The 19,293-nt window shown below is 49.7% G+C and overlaps 11 protein-coding genes across 11 annotated transcripts; 6 read left to right on the top strand and 5 right to left on the bottom strand.

The window, feature by feature from the left end:
* Positions 1 to 173: 173 nt before the first annotated feature.
* Positions 174 to 1,181, bottom strand: N7466_001512 (uncharacterized protein; the record flags this gene model as incomplete). Its single annotated transcript, XM_057160910.1, has 1 exon — positions 174 to 1,181. One exon carries the CDS (start codon positions 1,179 to 1,181, stop codon positions 174 to 176), a length of 1,008 nt encoding a protein of 335 aa, XP_057024195.1.
* Positions 1,182 to 2,124: 943 nt separating this feature from the next.
* On the top strand, positions 2,125 to 3,636 carry N7466_001511 (uncharacterized protein; the record flags this gene model as incomplete). Its single annotated transcript, XM_057160909.1, has 1 exon — positions 2,125 to 3,636. One exon carries the CDS (start codon positions 2,125 to 2,127, stop codon positions 3,634 to 3,636), a length of 1,512 nt encoding a protein of 503 aa, XP_057024194.1.
* A 1,234-nt stretch (positions 3,637 to 4,870) lies between these two features.
* On the top strand, positions 4,871 to 7,968 carry N7466_001510 (patatin-like phospholipase family protein; the record flags this gene model as incomplete). Its single annotated transcript, XM_057160908.1, has 5 exons — positions 4,871 to 5,873; positions 5,918 to 6,448; positions 6,509 to 6,911; positions 6,983 to 7,009; positions 7,059 to 7,968. 5 exons carry the CDS (start codon positions 4,871 to 4,873, stop codon positions 7,966 to 7,968), a joined length of 2,874 nt encoding a protein of 957 aa, XP_057024193.1.
* A 485-nt stretch (positions 7,969 to 8,453) lies between these two features.
* Positions 8,454 to 9,014, top strand: N7466_001509 (uncharacterized protein; the record flags this gene model as incomplete). The annotated part of the gene is made up of 1 exon (XM_057160907.1): positions 8,454 to 9,014. One exon carries the CDS (start codon positions 8,454 to 8,456, stop codon positions 9,012 to 9,014), a length of 561 nt encoding a protein of 186 aa, XP_057024192.1.
* Positions 9,015 to 9,270: 256 nt separating this feature from the next.
* On the bottom strand, positions 9,271 to 9,991 carry N7466_001508 (uncharacterized protein; the record flags this gene model as incomplete). The annotated part of the gene is made up of 2 exons (XM_057160906.1): positions 9,271 to 9,902; positions 9,961 to 9,991. 2 exons carry the CDS (start codon positions 9,989 to 9,991, stop codon positions 9,271 to 9,273), a joined length of 663 nt encoding a protein of 220 aa, XP_057024191.1.
* A 1,027-nt stretch (positions 9,992 to 11,018) lies between these two features.
* N7466_001507 (uncharacterized protein) lies at positions 11,019 to 11,444 on the bottom strand (the record flags this gene model as incomplete). Its single annotated transcript, XM_057160905.1, has 2 exons — positions 11,019 to 11,201; positions 11,256 to 11,444. 2 exons carry the CDS (start codon positions 11,442 to 11,444, stop codon positions 11,019 to 11,021), a joined length of 372 nt encoding a protein of 123 aa, XP_057024190.1.
* Positions 11,445 to 11,925: 481 nt separating this feature from the next.
* Positions 11,926 to 12,960, top strand: N7466_001506 (uncharacterized protein; the record flags this gene model as incomplete). Its single annotated transcript, XM_057160904.1, has 1 exon — positions 11,926 to 12,960. The coding sequence occupies one exon, from the start codon at positions 11,926 to 11,928 to the stop codon at positions 12,958 to 12,960; it is 1,035 nt and encodes a 344-aa protein (XP_057024189.1).
* A 732-nt stretch (positions 12,961 to 13,692) lies between these two features.
* Positions 13,693 to 14,142, top strand: N7466_001505 (uncharacterized protein; the record flags this gene model as incomplete). Its single annotated transcript, XM_057160903.1, has 1 exon — positions 13,693 to 14,142. One exon carries the CDS (start codon positions 13,693 to 13,695, stop codon positions 14,140 to 14,142), a length of 450 nt encoding a protein of 149 aa, XP_057024188.1.
* A 461-nt stretch (positions 14,143 to 14,603) lies between these two features.
* N7466_001504 (uncharacterized protein) lies at positions 14,604 to 17,003 on the bottom strand (the record flags this gene model as incomplete). The annotated part of the gene is made up of 3 exons (XM_057160902.1): positions 14,604 to 16,103; positions 16,171 to 16,508; positions 16,589 to 17,003. The coding sequence occupies 3 exons, from the start codon at positions 17,001 to 17,003 to the stop codon at positions 14,604 to 14,606; spliced, it is 2,253 nt and encodes a 750-aa protein (XP_057024187.1).
* A 539-nt stretch (positions 17,004 to 17,542) lies between these two features.
* Positions 17,543 to 18,520, top strand: N7466_001503 (SUR7/PalI family protein; the record flags this gene model as incomplete). The annotated part of the gene is made up of 3 exons (XM_057160901.1): positions 17,543 to 17,686; positions 17,741 to 18,265; positions 18,314 to 18,520. The coding sequence occupies 3 exons, from the start codon at positions 17,543 to 17,545 to the stop codon at positions 18,518 to 18,520; spliced, it is 876 nt and encodes a 291-aa protein (XP_057024186.1).
* Positions 18,521 to 18,834: 314 nt separating this feature from the next.
* Positions 18,835 to 19,206, bottom strand: N7466_001502 (uncharacterized protein; the record flags this gene model as incomplete). Its single annotated transcript, XM_057160900.1, has 1 exon — positions 18,835 to 19,206. One exon carries the CDS (start codon positions 19,204 to 19,206, stop codon positions 18,835 to 18,837), a length of 372 nt encoding a protein of 123 aa, XP_057024185.1.
* Positions 19,207 to 19,293: the final 87 nt, after the last annotated feature.

Below are 19,293 nucleotides of genomic sequence, written 5' to 3'. Positions count from 1 at the left end.
CCCAACGTGACTAGATGGGCGAATCGGACCCGATGTAGCTCGCTCCGTGAATTCTATTTTGTTCCTTCCTTCTTCGTTGTTGCGCTCTAACCCGAATGGGGGCCAATCGAGCTACAAAAGCAAGATATGCATCTCCAAAGCGCCCAGGGGCACATCCTGGTATTTGAGAGATCTCATTTGCCTAGAGCTCGCGTGTGCTGAAGGCGCCTCCTGCTACAAGCACATGAGGCCGTGCTAGGAGAGAGCAGTGCAGAAGTTGTGGTGGCAAATGCTGGCGTAAACGACGAATGAAGCGAGCATGATTTTGTGTTGGATGACAACGAGTATAAGTGCGATGGAATGGCAAGTCGAGAATTTGTGGTGGTCGAAGTGCGGCTACAGGCACTGGCACTGTTGCCCTCCCAATGTGCAGCGGATAACATGCCGATCACATTTGGAGCGCACAAGCTAGGGCCATCGGTCCAGCCCATAAGGCGATTGGCAATGTCCGAGGCGTAGCAGTGAGTGGCAATTCCCTGACCTAGGTTGCCGCTAGAGGCAACAGCGCCGGAATTGTAAGCACGAGCGGCCTTGTAGAATGAAGCCACATTTGTTGGACCGCCCTCCTGGGCTATCAGTGCCTTCAGGCCAGGCCCGTCTGGGGTTCCCTCGACGCCATCCATGATCATTTGATGGATCTCGCTTTCAGGACAAGGGTTCTGGATGGCTCCATCCCTGTTGCAGGAACCCGACCCCTCATGGCTTTGCATCAGTCCGGGGTTGATTACACCATTGTCAGTGGTCTGAACCCGAACGCACCCTTTGCTTTCTTGCATGACGACGGACAAGATGAAGCGCGCGTCGACGCCGCTCGACTGCTCCACTTGGAGGATGGCATCCTTGATGGAATTGGTCTCGTCATCTGAGTTATTGGGTAGACCCCACTGGGAGCAACTCGCGGACATGATGGCCTTGTTATTCTCAAACATGGCTTCAAAAGAGTCAATCCATTGGTCAAGGCCGGGCCAGCCGTCGGCGACCATACCGTTACCACCCAGCACCGCGGCATAAAGACCAGTGCTGCGCTCGTGAAGGGAATTTCCGGTTTCCTCCGCACGACTAGACAGATGGGAAGAGGCGTTAGACGCTTCAGCAATCAATTGAAGGCTTTGGATCGCCAGAAAGAATGACCAAATGGCCATCTTCATACTGAGGAACCGACTTGTCGGAAACAAAGCGTTGAGCTTGAGAGGAAAGAATGCCCACTGATGTAAAATACGACAAAGGTTTTGGGAAAATATGGAGAAGATCGAGAGATCTCTTGATATGAAGCTTAAAGTGGGATATAGAAGCCTTTGCTGATGCTCAATTGGATCCGGGAAATTGATTCGATATGGCTAAGCGAAAACTAACGACCAGGTGTAGAAAGAAAACACCTTTCTATGAAAAAAGGCACCTTTTGCGTTAACCACTGAAAGACAAGTCCCATTGCTGCACCAAGATAGTGATGACAAGGATATCGTGGCTCAAGAAACCTTTGATTGATGACACGAATTATGCAGACGTCTCACACTTCAGAGCATATCGATTGACAAAGACACTGATTCATATTGTCGAGCCAAAGGCCTGATGTTGACTATCATCGCAGTTTTGCCTCGCGAAACGAATTGTAGCGAAATAACGAGCACGCATGAAATGCAGAACTAGCTGCTAGCATGTTCTACCTACGGCTAGCACTAGATTTGGCCATAAATCCGATGCATACTCAGTTATTTGAGACGATACATCTGGTTTCTGGGTCGCTTACTTGTGCGGGTCATGGTCACACGCCCGGTACCATTATTTTGTGATTTATTCTCAAGAACATGATGTTGGTGCACCCCGAAATTGATTGCTGGGGTCAATGTGTTTCATTCTTCTTCCTTGTTCCATCTTGATGGCATCTCAACGTCACGAGATCAAAATTCTGATCCCCTAGAGCAGGAAAACTCAGTATCCTGAAAATGATGGGAGACTCATTACTTTTCTGTACACATGGACGGTCATGGCGTACACCATGATCGTTGGTAAGGCCAGAAAAGCATAAATAGCTCCCACTGAACATGTCAGTCTAGCTCAGAGCAACCATTCCTCTGACCTGTCATTATGCCATCCAATGGTGTTTCCAAAACGTCGGGCTCAAAGCCAGACAGCATTGATAAGCTCAGAAAGGTGGCAGGGAACACTTCTCTGTCTTCACCGAAATTGGAAAGTGCACGTCGACAAGCAATCATGTCCGATGCGAATCCAAGTATGAGCACGAAGTCGTATTCCGACGAAAGCAACTCAGACCAGACGCAACAGAATGTCACTGTGGACGACAATTCAACACCGCACCCTGATAAGCCCATCCGATCGATAGAGGGTGATGAAGGTAATGAGATTGAGATGACAAATTTTGGCGCAAACCGCAATGTCGACGACCAGCGAGAACCCACGCAAAACGGCTCATTGGATATACAAAATGATCCAAACCATTCTGACGTGCGATCATCGCGCGAGCAGAGTATCGGTAGCCTAGCTGGGGGGCTTAGACGTTTGGCTATTCTCGATCCGCCTATGAAAAAGAACAAAGGTCGCATTACACAAAGTTCATCTCCTGATCCCAATGAAGTTGTGGATGGATGGGGTACTTTGAGTAATTCGAACTTCGTGATTGTGCAAGAAGGTCCAACCGCCTATGCCAAATTCACATTCAAATGGAGACACGGATACACCAACGGTATCACTGCCAACATCTCCGACAGTCACTTCCGAGTTACCGATATCGCAGATTATGTTAATGGAAAATGGAAAAAACGGTATGGGAGGGGAAATGTCGTCTGCTTCTCTGGAGCCGCAATCCAAGACAATGTTGCGCAAGATTCTACACGTAGCCCATGCTCGTGGTTGAGAGTCGAATGGAGGGGTTTGGACGACGATGACTTGGACTTGTGCAACATTACAAAGATAAATGAAGATTCGCAGGGACATTCGTGGATTCCAAAAGGCAGTGCCGCTCGGTTATGCCATGGGCCAGGGGGAGGGAACGAAAAGGTTAAAGAAGTTTGGGATGCCCAGGAGAGGGACTACGTGGCCTGGGCCCAAAAGCAACCTCAAGGCGAAAACTGCAGTCGCTCCACCACGCCATGTCCATTGAACGACTCTGTGATGCGGCTTCGGCAACGGAGAGCCACCCCTCGGAGGGCCACTTCGCGCTGGGAGACCCCTAAAATCAGGGTTTCTTCTCCGGCTGATGATGGTCACAGTGCCCGTCCTTCGTCGCGGCGAAATGACGTGGTAGGTACCAGGTCAAATCTAGTCAGTCTTGTTGAGGACACGGAAAGCGTCGATCCTGCTGCCTCGTCAAAATTGCCATATACCACTACATCGAATGGAAGGAACAATCGGGATACACCCGGACATGAGAGCCAGCCTCCCATTCTCGAAATCAGCTGGGCGGAATTTATTAAGGAACAAGGAAGCGAAAAATGGGTGAACATGGATCCCTCTGAGAGGCAGATTCAGGAAGTGAAAGCCTTGGCTCTTTATAAAATCTACAAGGCGACGATGTATCAGAACACCGAAATCGTGGTCAGGGATTTGGATAGGCCCGATAGTAAGGAGGAGGATCTTTGATTGCTGATAGGTAACAAGCACGTCCGAATTACGCTCTGCTTTCATTGATCTGCCTCGTTAAAGGATGAAAAAGGAGAACAAAAACAAAAACAGAAAGAAAAGCAGTGTGGAAACAGAAAAAAAAATCAGGAAAAAGATACTTTGGCGAGCCAGTTAGGTAATTAAAGTATGTAATAGCGCAGTCTTGTTTCCTTGAAATTTCTGTTATTCTAGCTCTGATATAATTTCATGCAGTCTTCCGTTCCGCAACGTTCATATAGCGCCCAAAGGAGATCGAAGTAAAGATGGACAGTCTAGGTTCTTCAAAGTATTTAATTTATAATTCAACTTTCTTCTCAAGCTTGAGATAGTAGTGATCTCCGAGTCCCCACCTTTGACATGGTTGTAAGTCCTTCGAGAGGTTGGGGATGGGAGTAACCAATGGTGATGTAATGTTGCCATGTGGGGCCGTCGGCTTGTTCGCCATAAGAAATGTGAACGGCCACTCTGTGTTATTCTTGCATCCACCAGTCGATTTATAATCATTCTACCAATTTCTGGGAATAGATCTCAGACATTTAAGTCCATTGGCAATATGCTCTCCTACCTCCGCTGCATTGATTTCATACTATTACTTTCTCAGACTGTAAGTAAAAGCCTCGACATCAAAGCCCAGTGTCTACCGATCAACCTTCCCTAAAAATCTTGCCCTCACTCCTGGACTTCACGCGTAACATAATGGCGACCCACTAGTCATAATAGATGAGTCAATTGTTAGAACACAAAGACGCATACGCCAGCTGTCATCGACTACCATCACATATATCTCGGACGGGGGTTTCGAGCCCGCCGATTGTTGTGTACACAAGCAACTATGCGTTCTTTGACCAAAATGTGGTTCTGACAAGTCGTCGGTTGATAATTTGACAGTCTTGGCCAGTAAAGAAGCTGTTGTGTTGACACACGGTTCACAAAGATAGCCGGCCATCGCCTCAAAAACCCAGCTAGTTGGAAATGAAGTCGCCTGATGTGCATCTAATCCACTGCCCTTCAGATGTGCAGATAACTGCTCCCTCCCTAAACGACAACGTTTATTTTAAGCCCAACCTCAGACTCTTGGTGGCCCAGATTGCAAGCCATCAATTTAAAATGCAAGCGGCACGTCCGCCGCAGTATTACTTATGATGATATGTCCGACCTGGCTGGTATAAAACCCACCTTGATCTCATTCTGTGTTCAAAAATCAGACAGCCCCATGGCAGCGTGGCTTGATCTTGTCAATGAGGATGGAGCCTGGACTTTGGTCGATACCAGTCGTCTGGAGGAGCTGGTGCAGGGAATGCCATCTCCGAAACGCCAAAGCCCAAGTTTGGTCTACTTTGCTGGAAGCTCGAATCGCTTGAAAGCCCTGCGAGCTCTTATACCCCACAACAATGTCACTCGCAAAGGTCCTGCGGGTTGGATCCGTCTTCACCTGTGTGGGAGATCCGGTCATACTGAAACCCCCGTCCTTTTTGCCGAGAGTAGCCTGCTTTCCGAAAAAAGCCAAGGCGACTCACGATGGTCCACACATCATGCTAGCCATCGACACCGGCGATACGCGATTCCAGATGCCGAGAGTGTCTGTTCACCGGCAAAACTACACCAAGAAGTGAAAGCCCAACTCATCCTGCCATGGACCCAAATTTTGTGCCTGTTCATCGACTCCAAATCCGACTTACAGTCTGCCCGAAATCTGCTGCAGCAGCCACGTCGACAGCTTGCGATTGGCGGCCAGCCTGTCTCCACATCCATGCGGATAGTCATCGTCTTGACCAAGCAAGATGATTCGCATCCTACATCAGCGCGGCAATTCGCCGATTTCGAAGCATTTGCTGAGACTGGGGAGACCGTCGTCCTGGATCTGCGTCCAAGATGCGGCCTCTCCGAAACGGTCGCATTCGAACCTCTTCGAACTCTCATCGTGGAGCAGCTGTCCGCTATTCGGGATCAGCAAGAGTCCACCTGTCGTCGTATCTCAGCATCTCATCTAGCTGCCTTCTGGAAGTCTTACATCCAAAGCTACAAACGATCCCTGAACGCACCACGCTTTGATCTCTTGATCGAAGCCCGGAGAGGCTATCCCGATGACAAGTCGATGGGTCGCTTCCTCCGAGAGGGTGCCCATACCGTCATGTACTCTGGCTGCGCCGAGGACGAGATGCATGTCTTTGTGGCCTCGGCCTTCCTGATGCATGCGTACCCCCCTGGAATGCACGGTAAGATCACCACCTCGTTTGAATGCCCACACTGACACGTGTAGGTTTCTCCCCGCCCATCGTCTTTGCCGCATTGTATGAGAAGCATTGTGTCGAGATCTCGCAGAACGGTGCCTCTGACGGTCACTCCGACGGTATTTTATCGTATTTCAGTCAGCAATTCCTGCAATTGGACACCAACAACACATCTGCGATCGTTCGAAAAAATGTACTGCATCGGTTCTTTTGCCGATGGGGCGGCCTTCAATCCACCACGACCTGCTTGGTGTGCTTGTGTCGGCCTCCCGAACACATGATGCCATGCAAGCACGCACTCTGTGACACCTGTGTTGTGATCTTTGGCAAGTCGAGTTCTAGTGGCGAGTATCATTGGGACCTCACTGAATGCCCCGTGTGCGGTGAGCCTTTCCTCGTCAGTATACGCCAATTACCCCCTACTAAGCACCCGGTGATCCTCAGTCTTGACGGTGGGGGCGTCCGCGGCCTGATCCAACTGGGCCTTCTGCAAGCGCTGGAGAAACGCATTGGCCTGCCGATCGCGTCTCTCCCCGACCTGTGTCTTGGAACGAGTGTTGGTATGTACCCCTTTGCCCCAAGTGATCTTTGCATTGTTGCGCTAACAGCGCTATCTGCAGGGGCGTTGACAGCGATTGATATATTTTTGAACCATTCTTCGGTCGAAAATTGTGTACAGGCGTTCCCAGACCTGGCGCGAAAAATATTCCGTCGCTCACGGGGCCCGGTGCCGCGATTCGTTCGATGGTTGGCTTCTGCGTTCAACTTGATCCCCAGTAGCCTCTATAATTCGCAGGGACTATCGCAGACTTTCAGGGAGGTGGTAGGCCTAGACCGCCGTCTATTCGACGTGAATACGGCCAACCCGGCTGGATGTCGGATTGCCGTCGTGGTCAGTCGCACGTCCGACGGCAAGGCCTGTGTGCTGGCAAATTACCGAGGCACGGGCCCGCGCCGTGGAAACTCCGCCTACCAATTTTTAGCGCCCGATGACGAACAAGAGAATCCTTTTCTGTGCGACATGTGAGTTCTGCGTTCAGTCCCCGCAGTTTTAGGCCACAGCCGAAGTAGCTGACAGTAATCCCTTTCACCAGAGCCGAGTGCAGTGTCGCAGCGCCCTTGTAAGTACGCTCCCAGATTCGATGAACCATGACGGCTAACTTTTGGAAGCTATTTCCAGCCAGGACGTCTGCCCGGCTTCGGCTCTTTTCAGGATGGCGGGGTACGCGCGAACAACCCGCTTGCCATTGCGTTGAGGGAGTCTGGCATCATTTGGCCGCGTGCGAAACGACATGATCTTCTCTTGTCGGTGGGCACCGGGTTCACCGCGCCTGCTCTCGATCATGGCTTGCGACACAAGGCCTGGGACGGTGCTCTCCCGCGGCTCTTCCGCGCCACAATGTCCTCGCCCTCCATGGACGGACAACAGGGGTTTTCTGAAGCACTGAATTACCTGCCGCACGGGTCAAAACCGGATGTTCTTCGCCTCGATCAGGCCATCCCCGCTCCGCTCCCCGAGCTAGACGACATCAGCGCGTTGCAAGAGTTATCTGAGATGAAGATTCTCGTTCCAGATGAGCTGGTGAGGATGGTGCTCGCGTCGGCAATGTTTTTCTTCGAATTCGACGCGACTCCCGTTCCTGGACCGGTCGGATTCCACTGCGAAGGGTCTATCCTGTGCTCACGGCCGGGGGTTGGCGAAATTCTCGCGCGTATCTCGATTGAAATCCCTGGTGCAAAGTTTCAAGCTGGTCGGGATCAAGTCCTGGGGGATGTAGACCTACATGACTGCTGCAATTCCTGTGGGTATTATAGGAAACGCGTCGCCTTTCACATTGCCAGCCTGGAAGAGCGTTTCTCCATCAACATCGTCAATGGTAGTTGTTGTGAAAAAATTGGTGGATTCCCAAAGTCCGCAGAGGAATTCCTCGATGCGCAGCAGGCGTTTGCTCATTTTGGCCGCGCGGACCACCAAACGCCATCATGGCCACCCGTGAGGCATTGCTACTGTGCTTATGGGGTGAAAAGGACGATTCGGTTCCTGGAACCTTCGTCGCGGCAGAAGCGAAGGCGGCTGTGATGTTGGGACCGGGGGGTTTCACTCGCATTGCGTTAGTGTCTCCTAAAGAGGCTTAATACGTCATCAGGTCGTTAGTTCTTTCGGTCTTGACTCACAGCGATGTTTTTAGAATACAATCTCCTGTGAACAGGCCAGTATGTAAAGAACTTGAGCGTAAACCTATTGCGCCCTATACTGCCATATTATTATTATCCAGGGGAATGTAGAGCCACGCGTTTTGTTCGTTGAAGTCGGTTCCGCTTTGCGAAGTATCTACTGTTGATCGAATGATGTGTTTAGCTTCGCTGCCTGTTGGGGCTTATTAAACGATTCCTTCAAAGGGGGACTGACCAGTCAACCAAGGATACGCTACCTGATGATCAGGGTGAAGAAGATGTTCAGAAGACCGATCCTGACTTGGGTCTGAGTTTAGCATATAAGCTGTCGTAGCTGTCGTATCTCGAGAGACCAAATCATGCCGTGTCACTATATTCACAGTTGACACCATGAATTCGTTCCGCAAAGCCCTCTCGGTCCATTTTCGTGACAATACCTCAAGCATCTACAGTCGGGCCCCTGACACAGCCAAGGATACTAAGCCAACTGCCACGACAGCCGTCACTCCACCACTGCAAAAATCTTTCCCGGAAATCAACTCACTCGACCACCAAATCGCCATGGCGGGAGGATCTACGATGGCTGTGGAAACTACGCGGTCACGACTGAAGGTGTCGAAGCAATCTCCCAAAACCTCGCGTCGCGCAATGAAGAAACAATGGCTACATCAACGAAGCCAGCAAGAGCGCGAAAACGAATTCTACTCCGGTTGTTTCAAGAATTTTCATCGCCTCGTCGCGACAATCATGGATTCCACTCAGGATCTAGCTCTGCAGTACCATTTCAATCCCGTGGCAAGCCCCGCTGGAGACCCACGCTTGATTCGGACCATTGTCTTACTCAAGACCGCCCTGGACAGATCACGAGTGGAGGAGGCGCAAGCAAAAGCAGAATGGAAACGGCAATGTGGTATTTCCTCGGCAAAAAATGCAGCCACTAGGTGGGTTTGAGATAAAGGCTATTTCGATTCTCAGCATTTTTCTCATGATATGAAAGGGGAATATCTGACATGAGCCCAGTTGTACTGTAACAGACGGAAAAACGGTCTTTCCTACAGATTGCATGCATACGTATTCTTTTTGCTCCCGTCAACATCTTCAAATTCTGGATTCTTTCGAGTAGCTTCTTCCACGAGGTGCCAGCGAAGTCGTCAGATCGTGCTCGGGTGGCTTTGGCTTTCACGCCGGGCTCTCATTGTCCTCAACTTTATGCAAATTCAAGCTGTAGAAAACCTTGAATCTGAGACACCATGCTTTGTTCGTTGTTTTGAAGAACCCTTCTCAAGGCTTCTGGTAATAACTGCAGTCGGCGACCGAGCTGCTCAGGATGAGCGTTACACAGCAGGATCTGCATGTTCACCTTATCTCTCAGCTGAGCTGCCAGACGGTCTGAGCTGGTAATCATGGTCTTCAGGAAGCGATGAAGTCGGCGAAGGCTTCTTGAGCTTCTCACACCTGCAATGCTTTCCAAGAAGCCGATCGCATATCGTACCATTCGAAGCAAAGCATCTGGGGCTTTTAAGATGCGGTGAACAGAAGCATGGCGGATACTACTGACCACGCGATTCCACCTTTGAATCGAGTGTGCAGGCGGACTGCAAGGTTGGGCCTCTAATTTCTGATTATAGTCGGTCAAGAATCCAAAAATCTTATGCAACTCGACTGCCTCCGCACACGTCCATCCTATGGCATGAGATTCGGCCAAGAGCCATTTTTGAACAAACTGAAAGATGTGACCTTCAAGGTGGCGTTGAAGAGCTTGCAGAATCACATGTTGTGCGGGAAATGGGATAGAAGATTTTGGAATGCTGGGTAGTGAGCCTGATAATTCCTGAGCATCTGTTCCAAAGGCAAAGATGTCAGTATTAATCTTGACATGGAACATGTGCACACTTACCCTCCGTCACTGGAGACCCTTCAGGCAACATTTCTACTTTTTTCAAGACAGCCATCCAGATTGTCAAGGCCTTCCCGGCAATGGTGTAGCTGGTTTGATAAAGACCAACAATGAAATACAGCCAGATAAGACCTACCAAACATCCATATAAGTACGTGGTGTCTGCGTGCAGCAAAAAAGCTACTCTGACGGTTTTCTGCAGATGGACAAACATGAGGGTGTGTTGCCAGCCATTGTAAAGCATTCTTTTCAACTCAAATGATCGCAATATCAATTTATTGCGGCAGTTACTTTTCTTACAGGGCTAGGCTTCAAGTATACTCTTCCGTGAGTTCTAATCCTATCAGCAGGGTATTTAATGCCGGCGCAGAATATCTTTACAGCTACTAATGCCAGGCTAGGTCCAGCTTGCCACTATGATCGCCTTGGGCATCTTCATCATCAGCTTCTTGGTAGCAACTCCAGTCGTATGTTGTGTTTTGCTCACCTGCCAAGTTCATGCTGACCCAATATCAGGTGTCTAGACCACTTCGATTGCCGGTTTCCATTTCAGAAGAGACAACCACGGAGCGAAAAGTAAGTCTTTGCACCATGGCTATCTAATTCAAACGTGGTCTTTGACTGAAAGGTGTAGATTAATTCCCTTCTTCTTGCCTACGATACAGAACACGACGGAGAGAAAAATGATCAATTTTTGAGTATGTATTACGTCCCCGTTTCCAGTTCAAAGATTCTGATATGGATGGATAGTCTATCTCGACCCAAGTGCAAACCATGGTAGATATCACCGCCATCATCGAGGACATTTGATTGACCCGTAGAATAATATTTTAATATTGTTTTCGAGCAACCGGGCATCATATGACGGGGACCTCCCGTACTGGAGAGGTTAGACGGAAATGGAAGATGAGAAAAAATAGCAATAGTTAGATTTTGTATTGTAGAAAAACAACTTCAAGAAATGGCGTTATAGCAACAGAAACTGTGTAATGAGTAATCAGATCATTTTGTTCCATCAAGAGTTGCCAGCCGCGGGGGTCGTCGAATTTCGTATTTAGCTAAAGATTGCCATGGTACTGCCGATTTGTAGGTCGATTGCGCTTGAGATGCTCCGCCAGTATCTCCCAAATATCATCCTGTCGGATCGGCGAGGAGATCACTGGAGACTTCGTCTCGACAGGCTGGGCAGAGGCCTGAGAATCATAATCACGCGGTGTTTTGTTCACAAGGGAGCGTTTTTTCTTTAAACCATCAGTACTCAATTACCTGTGATCTTATGGACTATCGAGTCTTACAATAACCTCTCGTGAGGGCGGAGGAACGTGAGGATGCGAATGGTAGGTAAAAATCTGCCCATCTGGCTGTTCCATGATAAGCCATGTCTTCATCCCGTACAAAAGCCAAAACTCATTATGGCGCCGCAATAGGTTATTTCGACGTTTTCGGAGTTGCTCTCGCTTGACACGACTCAAAGGTTGAGCCATTGGTGGGTTGGGTTTGAGATCGAGTAGATCGCAGAAATCATTGACGCCAGGTGTCGCGCTCTTTGTATGTGATGGGGGTTGGGGATAGGGGCGGACGCAAAAAAGGCCTGCTCAACGATCACCACCAGGTTGTGAAGCCCAACCAGCCATAATCCGCGACCGCAGAAATTAAAGGTGCTGGATGCAAGAATCTGATCCACTTTCCAAACGGATATGTGGAGCACCAGCATACTTTAGTCATTTGCGCAGCTTTAGAGCATCATTTTTTGCAAATTCACGGTCTTTGGCTCCGCTACCCTACTGAAATCATTGTGCTCAGAATCCAGAACCGGGGTTCAGTATTAACAAGAAATCCGTTTCCACAAATTCTGTACAAACAGAACACTTGCTAAGATGCTATCCCCACTTCCCTACTTTCAGACCACCAACTCGTACATGTGTTCCTATATCGTTTGTACCCCGGCAGGCCCTTCACTCAAATATGCTTGCTGACACTTGTATGAAGAGCTCCATCAAATACAACGCATCCGTCGACACCCGTCAGCCGACAGCCGTCATAGTCGATATCACTCGAGATATCACATTGCCCGAAGATGCATCACATCCGAGCACCTTGCCTGTTTTTGAGCCATACCCTATACCGACCACGATAGAAAAAATGCCCTCGGGTATCACTACACAGCTTTTACATGCTTCGCTTGACTATGTGGAGAGCTTGGCGGGGGCGGAGGTTCCAATAGGAGACAGTTCTACCATGGCCTTGGCAGATGTTACAGTCATTCGTACAACACGGGAGGCAGGCAGTGGCTTTAGCGGTGGTCTTACTGATTCATCAAACCATACTGCTGCAACGAATGGCTCTGCCTCATGGCCCTTGGACACTGCTAATAAGGACATCTCTTTTGCAACTGTACATACCAACCAAGAAGCCGCGGAGGTCTGGCCAGTCCCAACGTCTCGCGCTATTTTCAGAATCTCTACGGCTGGTTCGGAGCATATGAGCACCGGAGCTTCTACCCGATATGACGAGCCCACGGAAGCCAAGAACGGTGGAGGTTTCAGTAACTTCACCATCCAACGTTCGCCATCGCACACAAGACCCTCCAGTGAGGCTAACAGTGGCAAAATATTTATGACCACTGAGCCTGAAGGGCAGGTTTCAGCATCGACGCTGCCACATACATACACGGAGACAGGAAATTGGACCCCAGGCCCGTCAAGCACTGCGATAACCCCGGCCCCTGAACCACATGGCGCCATCATGGATGGAACTGAGTTTTCAAGACGACTTTCCCAACGGGGTGTAGCGTTGGTACTTGGAAGTGTAGCTGGGGGAACTATTATTTTCATCGGCATGGTTCGTTTGCACCGGCTCATTCTTCGGCTATTCCACAGAAGCGTGCAGGGATCAACAATGCGCCGTGGGCCAGTATCGACGGATGATCCGTTTGTCAGGCAGACTCCCACAGTCTCTTCCAATGTTGCTGGTATTTCACATTTTTCCGCTGACTCTTAGGATATGCGCTGTATTGACTCAAAGCTAAGCAAGAAAACTATGCACATCTTCTAAACCGCTATGTAGATTTGTCTTGGCTGTACCGCAGGATTGACGAACAAATTGAGAGTCATAGTTAGAATATAGCATCATAAAATCCGATAATGCAGCTCCAATTTGTCATATTCCAATCAAGGACATCTTTATCATCGCCTCATTCACATCGATATTGTATATCCGGGGCTATATTTTGTTTATAATACATCAGAGAAGTTAAGTTCGCTTCTTGAGTTATCACATTATGAAGTCAGAGTTAAAAACTGCGCTAAGTCATTATGAGAGGAATTGGTGAGGTATACTTGTAATCCGCTCATATAACATACGTTGGACGAATATCTTGATCCCCAGCAACGATATTTAAGGATTCCGTCCCTCCCTACTGCACAAGCACCTGCACCGCCTATCGTCAGTCTACGTCTCAAGCATCAAATCTTGTCATTAGGAACGGCCATGCCTTTATCTAAGTATTCAGAGCCCGCAGTGACATTTCCAAGAAGAAAGTCGCCCGAGAACCGAACTCCCCAGCCCGATGAATTGCCCATCTGCATGTTGGTCGTCCTCTTCTTGATGCTATACAACAAGCCCTGCTTGCCTTGCAACACTCTTGGAGATGATACCGAGCAGTCACTCCTGCCCGGTCGTACGATAATTAACAGGTCCAGCCCTCGCCACCTTCGCTCTTCGGATCACAGGATGGCTCAGCAGGATCTACGATGGAAACTGCTTGCCAGACAAGAACTCGCCCAAAAGCAGAGAGACGCCGAACAAAAGGGCCTGATCTCACCAAAAGAGAGACCAGCAGACATGGCCCCTATCTGGACCAGACTTGGGTGTTTGAAGAAGAGAAACGGGTCCAAATTGAAACGAGCGTGCCAACTCATTCACTGTGGCTCCCGTCACCTCTCCCGCATGCTTCTGAGTGCAGATCTGCCCTTGCAGAAGCTGGGAACGGACCCAAACACCCTGTCACAGATCACATTGCAGGCACCAGTGGCCTTCGCGGAGCAAAACAAGTCTTTGGGAGCTATTGCGCTTAGATGGCTCGCTGGAAAACTTTCCGAAGAGACTACCGAGAGAACGGCGATGGAGTTTTGGAGACTGGCGGCTCTGGTAGCGGAACACTGTGCTGCTTCAAAAGCATGATCCCCTACTCTTGTTTTCAGGATGTGAGTCTAATCACATGTCTCCCCGCTTGTAGGCAAGTACACGGTCGAATTGATTTATATTCATGTACAATGCTCGGCGGATTCCTGGTGGAACATCAAAGTAAAGATTTTCCATTGGCTTGTCAGTAAAGACCTGTATAGCCCATTTCCAAACCATGATTGGAAAACTCCAAGGCATGTTCGCTTCCTGATCTGAAACCATGCTGGTCGTACCAAACTGCCTCTTAAGTGGAGGTCCATCCTGGGTCTACGTATATTGAGATATCTCTTCTTCGCGATTGTAAAGAGGTACTGAAGAGACGAAGAAACACGGTGACTATTCATAACGAACCAGTCGGAGAAGCCTGAAATAAAGTCAACTTGTTTATATTTGTTTGCACTACGCCTGCCAGAACGACCCAAAATCTCACCAGTACAGTCGAAACCGCAATGTCTGCATCACACGCTGAATTCAAGATCAATCGTTTGCGGTCGGTTCCTCCTGTGAATTTTGGCTTTTTCTTCTTCGAGCCATGTCTTTGCCTCTTCCATCATTTCCTGTTCCATCTCTTCTCGTCCATCGATCCGTCGTCTTTTCCTCCCGGCGTCTACAAAAGCAGTCTCTGCGTTGAACTGTGCATGAAGTTCCGAAGCAGGATAGTCTAGATAGTGCGTAAAAATATGCTGTGGATAAATATAGCGAGGCATGTCAGATACCCTCCCAAGAAGAAATTCGGAACTGGTCCCAGGAGCGGGTTCGAGAACGAAAACTTCAAAATTATGTTGCGCCAGCCCGTTGCAGAATTCAGTCATGAATGACGGGTCGATCGGTAGGTATAAGGTCTCCCTGATCTCCTGAATCTTGACATGCATGATATATCCAATTAGCAAGCTTCCTGCTGAGGCTGAAATCATGGGAGCAAACGAGTCCGCCATGGGGGCAGATGAAGACGTCGGCAGGTTGCTCGGGGCTTCTGCCGTTGTGTGGGGCGCCGTCAGGGCGGTCGGATGATGGTGTCCTTCGGCGGTGTTGGCGTGATCGTCCCGTACCGCGGGATCTGCTTCGAAACCGCGATGCACGAACGTACCGCTCCCCCCACGGTCCATGAGATACCCAAAGAAAGCTTTAAAGACCCATCGGCGGAGGAATACTGCCGACACGCGCGTCGCTGTTTCAGGCTGCTGTAGCGACTCGGCTGACAGGGCGAACCAATCTGCCTGCCGCGTATTGGCAAAGGGTTTTCCACATCTCTTGGCGACATCAATTTCCTGCGAGGGATCCTCTGGATAGTCGCAAGGCACCAGAGGCGGAAGTTCAATCACGGGCGACGATTGCGTCATGCTGCCGGGTGGTAGAAATCCCCTGGCTCTCAGGATACCACAGAAATGCTGCCACATGGCTGATCGGTGGAACGGAAAAGCTTGATCCGTGTCTTGGTCCGGCGTATGCTCATTGTCAGGGCTCCTGAGACATTTACGGCGCTGATGATCGGTCAACTCAAATCCATACTGGAAACTGAACCGCCAAAATTCCAGGAGATCTGACCGTAGACGTTCCTTCCTCAGCGATATCGGGATGGCAGTGTCGAAGATACTATACACCCCTGTGTCAATGGTGAAAATCTCATCGCGCGGCTGGATGAACAGTCGCTTCATAACACTCTGCGCGACTTCAAGGTAGATGCGATCCTTGAAAAACGTTTTCAGCGTTGGAATTGGATAATCGATTTTTTTCAATCGTTCCCAGATGTCCTTTCGATGATCCTCTTCAAACTCTGCAAAGAGCGTTCCCTCGTTCATTTGGAGTTGCAGGAACTGTAAGTCATTTGCGGAGAGCTTTGGCGAACGGGCTTGGATCAAACCAACGGTGACCCCGTCTATCAGAGGTAGTAGATCAGTCCTTCCCCCGACCAGTGTCAGGAATGTCTGGAAAATCAGGTCCCAGTAGCAGATCATTGGCTACATGCGGCATCCATGTTAGTCCGGATCCGCCCATGCATCTCAGGGCGACGGAATATTGACGTACCTCATCGCAGTGCATGGCGGTCACTTTATGTAGCAGTCCAATCCGCATGCCTTCCCAGAGTCCCCGGATGACCAGCAAGGAATTCAGCTTTCGATGGAGGGCCGCATTCTTGAAGAAACGTCGCAGGTATCCACCTTTTTTGCTGCCCGCCACGGCCTGCAATATGACCCACCAGTTGTTGGCAGCCAATTGGTCCTTGGGTCCATCCAGGTACCCTTCGTAGTAGTTGATTCGCTCGTATATCAACCCGTCGGGTGGTCGGTTGTCGTTTGGGTATCTTTCTTTTAAAGATTGGACGAACTTTTCCTGCAGAAGATCTCTGTCAAGATCTTGACCCTCTACGATGGTATCAGAAATGTCAGCTTCGGCCGCATCGAAGGGAGCTTATAGGGCAGAGCTTGTAGGCCACTCAACGTACCTTCATCGTCAGTCACGTAGACATCCACAATCCACCACTGGTCTTCCGGCTCGAGCTTCTTCCGGGCTGCTGCAATCAAATTCTCGTGATCCAACGCACGCAGTCGGTAGTCCAGGTCTACATTCAAGCTGGGCATAATGCCATTGCCGTAGCGCGGACTCACACGACGCTCCCAGTCAGATCGGGGCACAACTACGGGCACATGGTTGTCTCTCATGAGCCGACGACAGCCTTGAATTTCCAGGGTTTTTTTCAAGCGCTGGACATTGTCACGGTCATCCATCCATGCGCGAAACCCTTTTTCGAATGTCAGGTGGGAGAGATGTACTCTGGCAGATAATTGGAAGTGACTTTGATGGTATGAGAATAACTTGCGCTCCAGATCTGCCAATTCTGATTGACTGGTAGGCACCATGGTAGGCTCGGATTGGTTCTATAAAAGTGTATGAAAGTGCACTTGGAAACCTGGAACAAGCATCTAGATACAGAGCGTCGTCGCGAGGTGACTTTATATAAGGTCTAGGGGTCTTGTCGCCGAGATGGATATTTGAGGCGACTACGATGTCCTAATAAATAGATGGCTCAAACTATGCCTCACCATACCCTTGCTCCACGAAATTGTGTCGTCTACTTATTGAGGTCAATAGATTGGAGTTATTGCCCAGCTCGAGAGGTGCACTTGAATCTAGGCGACCATCTCATTTCTGTCACGACGCTCAGCATTTAGATTGGACGCATCAGTTGTGGCAAGAAAAAGTTGACTTCCAAAGAAGACAGCAAATCACAAAGTGAGGCCGCAAGTTCACATTCACAAGACATCGGCTTCGGACACCAACCGCCTCTCCTTACTTAATATCGACGCCTCTGCACGGGGTGTAGCCTGAAAAGTCTCCATTCATCTCACTTAGAACATTTCTACCCCGCTATTCCGCTGCGACATCTCGTGCAGCCATTATGAAGCTCCCCGGAGCAAGCAGATTGGACCAGATTATCTCGGCGATCGCGTTGTCTCTATCGGTGGCGGTTCTTGTCTGTCTGTCCATTGTCTTTGTCGGCTGCACTTCACCATCTGCACCGAATGGATTGTACTTTATGAAAGTGGGATACTCTTTCACTCCGCATTGCATGAATCTTTGGCTAAAGATGAAGTAGATCGATCTTACCGACTTTCCACAATTCGACCATTTGGTCATCCGTGACTCTCCCGCCATTCCCAATTTCCATCCCCCGGATATTAGCGAAGGAGCTGGCAACAGCTTCACCGACACGGCATCCGGCGTATATGCTGGCGCGATAGACGCGTCCGCGGCGGCCACATCGGCTGCCCAAGGCGCGATCCATGCTCAGTTGACAGAGTTGAAATCACATCTATTCCAATACTATTACGTTGGGCTCTGGGGCTACTGCAAATCACGCGACGGCTCCAAGGCCGTGTGTTCGGAGCCTCGCACATCTTTCTCCTTTGATCTGTCTGCCGTGCTTGACTCTACGCCCGTCGAAATCGACAAAGTGCTGCCAAAGGTTGATGAAAAAGCCATCTCGGGCTATCAAAAGCTTTCGCATTGGATTATCAGCCTTTACATTTCTGGATTTGTCACCACCGTCTTGGTCGTGATTCTTGGGGCTCGGAGGACATTTTGGGCTCGGGGAAACAGACTCCTTGCGTTGTCTTGTATAGTAAGTCACGCTGGAACCGCCTTCATGGCAATTCTCTGACTTAAATAGGTTTCGGCATTGCTGCTCGCTGTCGCCACGGTCGGAGTCACCGTGATGTACGGTCTTTTCACCGCGGGAATCAAGACAAGCTTGCACCCATTCGGGGTCCAGGCTGGCTTGGGAGGATTAATGCTCACACTGATATGGCTAGCCGCATCCTGTTCCGTTGCCGCGTTTTTCATATGGCTCATCCAGCCCTTTTGTTGTTGTATCTAATTGTCGCACTGGTGTATTCTCGCGGGCTGCGATCCAGGTCATGGGGCTCAAACGCGTCCTGTGGCCCTTTGGTGTTTGCTCTCACAGTTAATCTGGATGCCATGGGACCTGTAGACGCTGAAGCTTTGATATTCTACTCTCGACTGATTGACATTGGTATGCTTTCCTGATGCCATCCGCAACAATTCGACGGCCCGGCTTTTGGCTGTTCCGCAAGTAGCGAGACAAGATAGTGAATCACAAATTGACTTGAATTAACCTTTCGCAAACAATCACCAAATGCTCTTGCTATTACTTGTCAGCCGAGGTCCGACTTAGTATTTCTTGTCTCCGATCGCATGTCTGCCAAGCGGGGCGGTATTTGCATCGCTGTACAGCCTCTTTATGGGTTCCAAAACGTCCCGAGCGGAGAAGACGAGGTCAACCGGGCACAGCTCTTCGCAAGTGTCTTGCGCCTCGCATGCCTGCTCAATCAAGGCGGAAACATTGTTCTGAAGCTGCCATAAGATCCGGTGGATGGAGTAGGCCGAATGATCGCCATCTGATTTATAGATGCTCCGCAGTTCGTTGGACGTCTGTTCTGCGAGGTCTTGCAGTGATTTGAACAGGGCATAGCAATCCCGATAGTACGCGTTTTGTGCCCGCTGTCGACCAAGCTCACGAATTATGTGCTCGTCACCATTCATCTTTGCACGCGGCGGAGTTTGCAAAGGATTGAAGACGTGGACTTGCTATCTCGGCACCGTGAGATTGACAAATAGCCCAGACTGGCT

Source organism: Penicillium verhagenii (genome assembly GCF_028828195.1).
Source record: "Penicillium verhagenii strain IBT 33310 chromosome Unknown utg000003l_segment0_segment0, whole genome shotgun sequence".
Lineage (NCBI taxonomy): Eukaryota > Fungi > Ascomycota > Eurotiomycetes > Eurotiales > Aspergillaceae > Penicillium > Penicillium verhagenii.
The sequence above is the reverse complement of the archived record's forward strand: the minus strand, read 5'-3'. Positions and strand labels throughout refer to the sequence as shown.